Source organism: Rhyacophila brunnea, unplaced genomic scaffold, assembly GCF_057557595.1.
Source record: "Rhyacophila brunnea isolate RB1 unplaced genomic scaffold, BYU_Rbru_1.0 scaffold_13, whole genome shotgun sequence".
Taxonomy (NCBI): Eukaryota; Metazoa; Arthropoda; class Insecta; order Trichoptera; family Rhyacophilidae; genus Rhyacophila; species Rhyacophila brunnea.
The window spans coordinates 25,774,736-25,786,510 of record NW_028232785.1 but is presented as its reverse complement, the minus strand read 5'-3'; the positions used below and the strand labels follow the sequence as shown (position 1 = coordinate 25,786,510).

The 11,775-nt window shown below is 36.2% G+C and overlaps 1 protein-coding gene across 1 annotated transcript; it reads right to left on the bottom strand.

The window, feature by feature from the left end:
• Positions 1–1,776: 1,776 nt before the first annotated feature.
• On the bottom strand, positions 1,777–11,428 carry LOC147077068 (uncharacterized). The gene is made up of 4 exons (XM_085940677.1): positions 11,205–11,428; positions 5,606–5,755; positions 2,638–3,401; positions 1,777–2,553 (listed from the first exon to the last, which is right to left on the bottom strand). The coding sequence occupies exons 1-4, from the start codon at positions 11,316–11,318 to the stop codon at positions 2,013–2,015; spliced, it is 1,569 nt and encodes a 522-aa protein (XP_085796803.1). The 5' UTR covers positions 11,319–11,428; the 3' UTR covers positions 1,777–2,012.
• Positions 11,429–11,775: the final 347 nt, after the last annotated feature.

Sequence of the window (11,775 nt, the reverse complement as noted above, 5' to 3'; positions counted from 1 at the left end):
ATGCTTAATATTATCATGTATCCCCTTGGTTAAGTATTTGAACAGGCATGAAGCGATACCGGTAGCTTCTCTATTAGCAAGAGTCTCATGGCATACATATCAATATTCCTGGTTATTATCACAATCATGCACTGTCACATATCGTTTGTAAAAGGCCAGGGAACTTTGCTGCATGTCAAATGTTACAATTTGGCAAGAGGAATCTTGCAAGTACTCTTTATCACAACTTTTAGCTGAAAATGCGAAGTCAGCTTCGTCATGATGCTCTTTCAATTCCTCACGATTTTTATTTCTTTCTTAATCGTTGGTGGACTTCTTAATTAAGTTAAGTTTATCGCATTTTTGGCAAGAATCCTTATTTGGCCGTTTGAATGTTAAGTTCATGCCATGGAATATTTCTGCTTATAAACGAATATTGATGGGATTAGAGCTAATACTCTTCAAATATTAAGAATACATCACAGTTATTGTCAAATGTGGCGGTAAGTATTTTCTGACAGTCCCTTCTAGAGTAATGACTCTTATACTGATGGAATTGATAGTATATGTGTCTTTGCTATTTACCTATCTTCTTCGCTATCTTTGTTTTTAGAGATATTTTTCCTCTTGCATCTTCTTGAATAAGTCTACCGGAAGAAGTCGCACGTTTTTTTTTCAAAACATATTCAAAAAAATTGTGACTTTCACTTAATGTTTTTAGTGTACAACCTTTACAAATTGGTTTCCGTAACAGTTCTACAGTCAAGTAATATTGAACTGTTACTTGGCGAAAATGTTGTTTTCCTGGTTCACTTTGTCTGATACGACTATTTTTCTTAATCATAACTTCCATTGTAGGTACTTGTTGTGTAACTTTTGCCAGTATTTTGTGCAACTTTTTTATCATTTCTGAAGGCTTTGTATCATCCCTTCAGTTACATTTTTGGTGATTATTACTGCTCAATCGAGAACGAAGGTGACAGGTTAAAACATCGTTGTGATGTGTAATCGTGGAAGCACTATTTGAGCATGAAAGGCGGGGTTCTTTAATGTTAGTAAATTAGACTGTAATAATTCTTGAATATTAAAATCAGGATCTTTTATGCTATGAATTGAATCGTCAACATACAAGTTATTGGAGTATGTGGTTGAACCTAGAAGCAAGATTATTTGTTTGGTTTGTTGTGTACGTGTTTTTAGATTTAAATAAATCAAATTCGATAAATTTGGTATATTTTTTATTATTTACAAATAATACACATACTTATTTATATAAGTCATAATTTATTATAATATGATTATTTTACTTAGGTTCTGTTGTTATTTTTTTTCAAAATTTCTCAAAATATATTAAAAAATACGTTAGATTCACCAAAATCAACACTGAGTAGGTATGACGTTTGAAGGTATGCCAACTATGAGTAGTAAGGTAAGTCACACAAAATGTTGACTTATCTGACTACTCATGTGCTTAACTGTGTACACACCCCGTAAAATAAAAAATATGTTTTGACTGAAACTGCATCTCCCCAATGGTGAGACGTACGGCTTACCTGACTACACACAACGAAAGATTATTTTTTTTGTAGTATAGTGGCATTCATATCTCATTTTTGCTGTTTTGTGACTTACCTGACTACACATCCCGACCCACGTACTATTCTAGCAAGATACATTTCAGATTTGGCAGAAGTTTCTCAACGAAATAATAAATATTATAATATATTACGCGTATTTTTAAAGTTCCACAGGCGTAAAAAAAATGATCTAGAACACTTTAATAACTATCGATATAAAATAACCACGACATAGAGTAAACCAGACCACACATAAATTATTAGTGTTTTATTTATAGAGTATTAGTATGTTTCTATCATCATGCCATCATTTAGTAAATTTTCACAGGTGTTTCTTCAGCACATTATGTTTTTTTAATTGATAAGACTGTCTGTATTTATACAAACAATTAATTTTGACATTTATATGGTTTATCGGCATGTGTCGCGTCACAAAAAATTGTAGCATACATCGCATTAAGATGGTTTTTCACCGGTATGGGTTCTTTTATGTATTTTGAGGTCACAAGACTGCGAGAATTTGGATGAGCAAACATCGCATTCATATGGTTTTTCACCAGTATGTTTTTTTTTATGAATTTTGAGCTCACCAGACTGCGAGAATTTAGATGAGCAAACATCGCATTCATATGGTTTTTCACCAGTATGTGTTCTTATATGCCTGTTTAGATTACTCTTTTGCGAGAACATTTTTAAACAAATATCGCATTGATATGGATTTTCACCAGTATGTGTTCTTTTATGCATTTTGAGGTTTTTGGACTGCGAGAATTTAGAAGAGCAAACATCACATTGATATGGCTTTTCACCAGTATGTGTTATTTTATGTATTGTGAGGTGTCTGGAATGCGAGAATTTAGATGAGCAAACATCGCATTGATATGGTTTTTCACCAGTATGTGTTCTTTTATGAGTTTTGAGGTCAGCAGATCGCGAGAATTTAGATGGGCATACATCGCATTGATATGGTTTTTCACCAGTATGTGTTCTTTTATGCCTGTTTAGATTACTCTTTTCCGAGAACATTTTTAAACAAATATCGCATTGATATGGATTTTCACCAGTATGTGTTCTTTTATGCATTTTGAGGTTTTTGGACTGCGAGAATTTAGAAGAGCAAACATCGCATTGATATGGTTTTTCACCAGTATGTGTTCTTTTATGAGTTTTGAGGTCATCAGATCGTGAGAATTTAGATGGGCATACATCGCATTGATATGGTTTTTCACCAGTATGTGTTCTTTTATGAGTTTTGAGGTCAGCAGACCGTAAGAATTTAGATGGGCATACATCGCATTGATATGGTTTTTCACCAGTATGTGTTCTTTTATGAATTATGAGGTAACCAGACTGCGAGAATTTAGATGAGCAAACATCGCATTGGTATGGCTTTTCACTAGTATGTGTTCTTTGATGCAATTTTAGATAGCTTTGGTAAAAGAATATTTTCAAACAAACATCGCATTGATATGGTTTTACACCAGTATATTTTCTCTTGTGCAATTTGAGATGATTATCCCTTGAATGAATACACGAAATATGGTTTTTTAACGAATTTGAAGAACCAAATGTTGCATAACAATGACTGCAAACAAAATTACGTGGAAAATATGTTGTTTTTTTTAGCTTGATTCGAATAACTTTCGGCAAAGCGTACATTGTCTGCAATTCTGTCTTTATGTCTTGTTCATCTATAGTTATTTCTGAATACTGCGCCACCATGTCTTCCACTCCTTTCATTGCATATTCTCGTTTATCAACATTATCGGTTTTTACCACGATGGCCAGTTGAATTTCATTATTTTGACTTCCTGTAGAAGCTGCATCACATTGTTGAGTAGAAATCTAAAAAAAAATATGTTTGATGAGCACGATTCGGTCAATTTATAAATAAAAAATGCTCTCAAAACCTTAAAGTAAGTAGTTATACCGAGAGTTTTATGTCTTAAATAATTCCTAGCATTCTATATCGCCGGTGAAAAAGAAGTAGTACATGAACCACATTCCAGAATTAAGTCGTTCGCTGTTTACATTTTTATATAGATAGATTTTTTATAATGTCCGATCCTGATAAAGTCATATAGGCCTTCACAGGCCAGAGGTTTGTATAAACGAATTGTTTTTACAAGAAATAGATGTTACGACCTATTAAGACCATACACTTGACTCAAATACAAATTGAAAAACAATGTGTGTATTTGGCGGACCCAGAATTCGAACTTGGGACCCATGACATTATATGCCGTCGCTTAAGCCTACAGCTAAATTTGTACTAGTTAAAAAAAAAGCGCTAAAATTTCCAAAGAATACATGAATATTGCTCTAGCGCTAGTCTTAAATATATTGTATATAAGCAATGACATTATTCATGGACAAAGCACTCAATACAGTAGCCAGGAAGTAAATGCGCGCATAGCGACATTTGCACATATATAGGTAGACGTCACGCAATTTCCACTATGCGATATCAGGCAAAGGTAATTTATGGCAATATCACCTTTATTGTAATGGCGTTAGAACAGTTTTTCTAGTGTCAATGTTCATTTGAGCGAACCCGTTCGAACCGAACAATTCGGCAGACCCGACAAAAAGAGTCGGGAATATGTAGCATATCACCTTTATTGTAATGCGTGAGAACAGATTATGCAATTCGGCAGATCCGACAAAAAAGCGAGTGTCATTTTTTCCTGATGCTTCGTCCATATTAATGTCATTGTATGTAAGTTAGAAGGTAGAATGGTGTGAGATTTTTTTGGCAGTGCGAACATCTAAACTCGTCTCGCTTGCAACATGTCGAATACGTCCAGGTGGAATTGTCGTTATTCACAAAACACACGTTGCCAAATGAAGCATATTGGTCACGAGGACATACAGCACACGGTTTTATCCATACGCACTTAAGGAAGTATGATGGTGCGCTCAGTTTTGATTAATGACTATTATCCCAGTCGAGACGATTTTCAATGAGCGACAGGAGTAATGACTAACACCCTTCTAAAGTGATTTCATCTTGACTGCAATGCTAGAATATCTTCTTCCTCAACTAATAACCATTAAAACATATTATTACATAAGAATCTAAAATGAATCTAGAATGAATATCAAAACTGGCGGCAAGAGTCTGCACAAGCGCACATAACATCGTTTTTGGATTAAAACGTTATACGAGACGTGTCAAAAATTAAATAGCAGTGGCAAAGGGTGGAGGGTGGAGGTAGGCTATTGAGATTCGACGTAGATAGTGCACCCAAAACAATGACAATTTACAGATGGTGCTGGCTAGTTTTTAAATTCAATTACGACCTGCCTAATCTTAGCCGTGGTAGATAATACTTAACAATCGTCTGTAAAATAGTTCTATTAAACCATATGCAATTTAAGGTATTTTATAGATATTTTTTTTTATCGATTATGGTTTATCTACGAAGTAGGACTTAATAAATTAAAAAAAAATGAATCAACAATGTTTTCTTATTCCAATGAAAACAAATAAGTATAAATGAAAAGATGTACACAATTTTGTCGTATCGCCCACAATATATTAAAACTATTATGGTTTGGTTGAGGCACGGTTAACTACGAGGTAACTAACGAGGCACGAGGCAACTAACCAATTTCACCTGTAAATTGTAGACTTTGATAAAAACAAATACGTATGTTAGGGTTTGGCTTAATGAATTTAAAAAAACTGGCCGATACGTTCATATTCTTAATTAAACGGAAAACATGCCTGAAACGGTGTGCAAAATTTTTGTTGTATCGCCCATAGCATACATATACTATTAAGGTTTGGTTTGGGCAGGGTTTAATTAAAATTAAAAACTAGCCGGTACCATCTGCAAACTGTCTTCCTGGTTCATTGAAAATAAATAAGTATGACTGACAAAGTATAGTGTGCACTATTAATTTCAAATCTTGACAGCCTACTTCCACCCCTCGCCACTGCTAGATAGGTGCTTACCTACGCATTAACACTGGCTTATGCCGATTGAGGTTGAATACAGAGATATAATTTAACATTGTAAAATAAGGAATTATATAAATGATACCTGATTTTCTGAGCTGAGTTGAGAATAAGAAGATCCAACTGCATCATCATATTTCAATGAATGCTTTGTACTTTCAGAGATATTTGCATAGTTACTGTCAGACTGGGACATATTTTCAGCCGTTATATCAGTCATGTTTATATTGCGATCCTGAAAGAAAAATACATATAATTGAATACATGCCAGGTAAGGGTAGGTTAACACGCCAGTGATTTGGAGAAGTTACGCTGGATGCGGCGTCGAAGACCTAAAAACGAAAGAAGGATGCCTTCACTTAGGGCAGAAACACATATTTGTTCCTTCCTGATGTCTAATAGCGATTGGAGATAACCAATCAATTCTTGACTGGGTAAGTGGATTCGCTGCCAAGCTCTTTTGAGTTTAACCAACGCCGTCTTTAGAGTCGGCAATAGTTTAACACGTTCAACATGCCCATGTGGCGGAGAACTACACGATACAAACCGAAGATTTGAAAAAAGGTCGCCACATGGCCAACTATAACGCATTTTTAAAATTTGCTGCGTCTTATAACGGAGTGTCTTATAAGGGTGTCGTGGCGGTGGGTAAGACGGAAGAGGCTAGGCAAATTTGTAAGGTTATTTAACAGAATAGGAGTGAGGACTTGATCGACGGATCCCCTTCTAGAAGAGAAGAGGCGATATGACAGCGAGCCGCAGTCAAAGCCTCTGTAAAATCACAAAAAAGTGACAGGTGAGTGTCTGATAGTAGCTGATACAAATATAATTACTGTGTATACTAAGTGAATATAGCGACATAAATATGACGATATTAGTGTTAAACGTAAACGTACTATAATGGTACGTGTACATCTGACACTTATCCCGTTATACTTATTTTATGTGTCTGACATAAAATTTCATTTACTGTTTACACCTGCATGGATCTGACATAAAATTCTCGTATACTTTTCGTTAAAATAAAGTCTCTACACTTTATTCAATGCAACATTTGGAATAAATATATGCGGTGCTTACATATGGCATTGTAACTTATTCGGATTCTTATTTCGTATACTTCTCAAAAACGTTATATCAGTTGTCAGTTGTCAATATGGAAATGTAAAAAAAAGAAAATAACAGCGAGTCTTTTGGCAACAAAAATGAGGAAAAAACGGCTAAATTGATGCGGAAATGGATTCAGCGACGAGAAGAACTAGGTGCTTTCCGTTTAATTTCAAAGCTTAAAACCGTAGATCCAACTCAATTTGTGAAATTTAGTTTGCAAGATTGGACCTTTTGCCAAAAAACAAGAAGAAAATTCAGAAATGCCATAAGTGTAGAAGAACGATTAACAGTAACATTGCGATAAGCACTTGTTAAGAAGTGTCTCGTCATTGCATATTCAATATAATATTATCGAAATATGAGGGCAGGTGTGGGCCAAAATGAATTAGGTAATACCATTTGAAGCGCATTTTTTCTTCACGGACTGCATCAGAATTAATCGTATGTGCCGAGAACAAGCGATGTTTTATTCATAGATAATATTTTATTTCCGAACAAAATCCATAGAACACGGCAAATCCGATTTATTTCTCACTGTCTATGATTTTTGACAGATCGCTACAGTACATTTATTAACGTAAGCATTGGGCATAGGTACATTCAAGGTGTATGATAATTGATTGTCCGTTGTTTTAGGAATATACATATGCAATTCACTACCTGTCAAACTACGAATAATGTGTCAGGTACTTGACATAAAAGTAGACGGTACTCCAACCTTGGTGATATATCGCTGCAAGTTCGAAATTGTCGAATACGCGGTGTTTATTATTATTAAACTGGCGCTAGGGGACGTTCAGGTCCATGGCCGACTGCACAACGTTTCTCCAGGCATCTCTGTCCAGCGCTCTCTCTTCCAAGTTGACTATCCCCAGCCTTTCCGCATCCCTTTGAATGTTGTCCGCCCATCTCCGTCGAGGGCGGCCAAGAGGTCGAGTGCCAGCTGGTGTGCCTTTGTAAATCCTATAAAGAGTTCTAGATCTTTCAGATCGTACAACGTGGCCCGCCCATCTGAGCCTTCTTGACCTCAGAATATTAGTGATTCTAGGTTGGTATCGGTCGAAGAGCTCAGCGTTTGTGCGGATGCGCCACCGGTGGTTCTCATTGACGGGTCCAAGTATTCTCCGAAGGATTCTGTTTTCAAACACTTGGAGCGCCTTTTCTTGTTTTTCTGTTAAACCCCACGTTTCAAATCCATACATGACGATTGGCTTGATCACCACGTTATACACCCGGAATTTCGTTTTGATGGACAGCATTTTGGACCTGAACAGACGACTTAGCGCGAAGTACGCTGCATTTCCACTTCTCAGTCGGTCAGAGAGCTCTAGGGACATTTTATTTTTAGAGGTAATGTTGGAGCCAAGTACTTGAAGAAAGAGGTTCTCTCGAACGAGGAGTTTCTTATTCCAATGTTTCCAGAGGGTTCAATGCCTCTTGTCATTTTCAAATACTTGGTGTTTCCCATATTTACTCGTAGGTTCAACCTTTTCGCTGTGTCCTCCAGAGGAGTGAAAATATCTCTGACTTCTTCTTCAGATTCTCCGAGCACCACCAAATCATCTGCGTAGCCCAATATTTTATGGGACCCATTCAGGGTAACTCCACCTTCTGCTTTCAGAGCTTCTCTAATGGCTTTCTCTAAAGCTAAGTTGAACAGCATTGGTGATAAAGAGTCGCCTTGTTTTAGTCCTGCTGTCACCTCAAAAGATTCTGATATACTACCTTGCATATGAATTCTACTTCTGGATCCGTCCATGCATACTTTTATTATATTTATAAGTTTTGACGGTATTTCAAATTCTTTCAATATATTCCAGAGAGCTTCTCTATCAATAGAGTCATATGCGGTTTTAAATCTACAAAGAGACAGTGTACATCTTGGGCGTATTCCCATTTCTTTTCAAAGATTTGGCGCAGTGTAAAGATTTGATCGGTAGTACTGCGGTTTCGTCTAAAGCCGCATTGGTAGTCACCAAGAATGTTTTCGGCATATGGTAGAATTCTTTCGAGAATAATGTTCGACAGAACTTTGTATGCAGTAGGAAGAAGAGAGATGCCACGGTAGTTTGCACAGTCGAGTTTGTCCCCTTTCTTGAAGATAGGACAGACCAGTGATTCTTTCCATTCTTCATGGATCTTTTCTTCCTCCCATATTTGTTGCAGTAGCTCAAGCATGGCACTAAGAAAGGTTTCTCCTCCATGCTTGAGAAGCTCCGATGGAATATTATCGTTTCCTGCCGATTTGCTATTCTTTAAATAAATCAGTGCTCTCATCAACTCTGCCTTATTTAGTGGCGGTATAAGAGGTTCTGCTGTCGCGATTTCTGGCAATTCCAAAGGTTCATCTGGTACAGAGCGTTGAAGTAAGTTTTCAAAATGGGACTTCCATATGTTTAGCACTTGCTCTTTGTTTGCCACTATCTGACCCTGTTGATCTTTGATTTGTAGCGTGCTAGGTTTAAAGCCTCTTTTTTCAAAGCTCACTTTCGAGAAGAATGATCGAGTTTTATTTCGTTTTGCTTCTTCTTCCATCTGCTCAAAATTACTTTTGATGAAGCTTCGTTTGCACTTTCTCAGATGCTTTCGGACATTTTTGCACGTCTCGCTATATCATTTCTGTGCTTCTTCGCTCTGCGTATTTTGCAGATAGAGCGCTCTTTCTGCCCTTCTCTCCTCCACCATTTGTCGGCATGTGTCGTCGTACCAAGGGCACTTTACTTTCTTGGGTGCCAGTCCTATCGAGACTTCCGCAGCTTTTACCATTCCTTCTTTTAGTCTCTTCCACCTCTCATCGATACTCCAGGCTTCTCCTTCGGTGAGTTTTACGACTTGGTTTTTTAACTCTTTTCTGTAGCTATCTCTACCGTTTGGAGTTGTCAGCTTTTCTATATGGTACTTCACTCTCGTCTTCGCATTTGCGTGGGCTGTCTTTTTAAGTTTTTCCCTAAAGGTTGCTATCGATAAGTTGTGGTCCGTATCACAGTCAGCGCCTCTGTAGCTTCGAATGTTTTCAATAGCTTCATGGTGTCGTCTATCAATTAGAAAATGGTCAATCTGGTTAAAGGTCTTCCTGGCCCTTGAATTCCAAGTCACTTTATGTATATTTTTACGAGGGAAAGTGGTACTTCGGGCGATTAAGTTTTTGGCGCTGCAGAAGAGAGCCACTTTTTTACCATTTTCGTTAGAATGATCATGTAGGCTCTCTTTTCCAATAAGAGGTCTGAATACAGCTTCCTTCCCTATTTTCGCATTGAAGTCTCCTAGCACACATTTGATATCATGTCCCGGTAGCCTGTCAAAAGTCGCTTCAAGGAGATCACAGAAATTATCCTTTTCGGCCTCTTGTGAAGTCTCTGTCGGGGCATGTACATTCACAAGTGATATATTAAACCATCTTCCTTTGATTCTGAGCACACATATGCGCTCGTTTACGGGTTCAAAAGAAAGTATAGCATCTGCTACTTCTCTGGCGACCACAAAACCAGTTCCGAAAACATGTTTCCCCTCTGTGTTTCCGCTGTAGTAGATAACATGCTGTCCGACTATAAGTTCTTCCACTAGGTTTTGAGCTGCGCCAGGTCGGTATAGGCTAAGTACGTTCCAAAATCCTATTCGTAGTCCATTTTTCGGTTTACGCGGTGTTTACGTTTGCGAATATAAGTAGATTGAATAAGTGACAGGTGAGTGTCGACACACGCAAAATAAGTGGCTGGTGCAAATATAATTAGTGTTTACACTTAGTGAATATGGTGTCATACATAAATATGACAATATAAGTGTCAAATGTAAACGTACCATAAGAATACAAATTGCTGCTAGTTTTTGTTAGTTTTTTTAAAAATACAATGCCGAAATCAAGCCATAGGTAATAAATAGTTTTGGTGTGCTATGGGCGATTAAACAAAAAATAGTGCACAGTTTTTCAGTCATACTTATTTGTTTTCGTTGCATCAATAACACAAAATATTGTGTAGATCATGTATGGTGGTATTTTAAATTCAATTAAACCCTGCCTAATCCAAGCCATAGTAGATAATAGTAAATAAATATTTGTTTATAATATATTCAATTATGGTTGGAAAAGGTAGGTAAGGCCTAATGAATTTATAAAAATGAACCGACTATATGTGGAATAATATGTATTCGTAATCCAACGAAAACAAAAAGGCAAGACTGAAAAGATGTGTACTATTTTTGTTGGATCGTCCTTAGCATACATAAACTATTATGGTTTCGGTAGGCAGAGTTTAATTGAATTTTAAAAGCTAATTGTCACAATCTACAAATTGTATTTTTAGTCCAATAAAACAAATAAAATGACCGACATTATTGAGTTTGCACTGTTTATGTTGACTTTATACTGACAGCTTGCCTCCATACACATAAAAAATACTTAATATGACATCTCAATAGGTAGTCATTTGATATCTTTTTACGATCTATGGAAATGAAATTCTCTTTTAGTTTTATTATCAACGAAAACGTGTATTATCATACGATATATCATGCTGAAACTTTTTCTGCGAAAAATATTATTACGTCATACAATAAACACGTTGTGTAAAACTAACCTCAAAACAGCAGCTGGAATCGTCGGCATTCTCTTGTTTTATAATTGTTACATTGCAACAAGATTCTTCATTAGCGTCGTATTCGCTTCCATTTGGTTCTAGTTTTATATCCATTTTGCGTACGTAAATTATAGTTTTATTAATATATTTGGCACTACCTAGCAGTTTTTGTGATATGCGTGTACGAATTGAAATGTTTAGTCAAAGGAAAGTGTTGCCGCTATACAATATAAAAATTGAGTATCCTGTGTTAGTCCTGCGTTCCCAATTATTTCTTGTCGGATCTTTCATTTTTAAACAGGTATCAAGCGTGCAAAATGTCTATCTGGCACGACAAAATATATTAGCTTCCTATTATAAATGTCATTCACTAATAATTTATGTTAGTAAACATTTGATTAAATTTCTTAGCTGGTTAGTATAATTTATATTTTTTCGAATTACTTATTTTATATTCATTTTATTATGCCATTAGGCTTTATTTTTCACCCATGTGGCATATCTTTACAAAAGGCGACGTTGTGTGTAACTTAGTTAAATATATAATTTATTTAATCTTTTCCAAAAGATT

Coding starts and splice junctions, on each gene's coding strand:
- LOC147077068 (XM_085940677.1), bottom strand. CDS start 11,318: ATGGATATAAAACTAGAACCAAATGGAAGCGAATACGACGCTAATGAA. Junction 5,756..11,204: donor ATTCCAGCTGCTGTTTTGAG/GTTAGTTTTACA, acceptor TTTTTCTTTCAG/GATCGCAATATAAACATGAC. Junction 2,554..2,637: donor CAGTCCAAAAACCTCAAAAT/GCATAAAAGAAC, acceptor TAATCTAAACAG/GCATAAAAGAACACATACTG.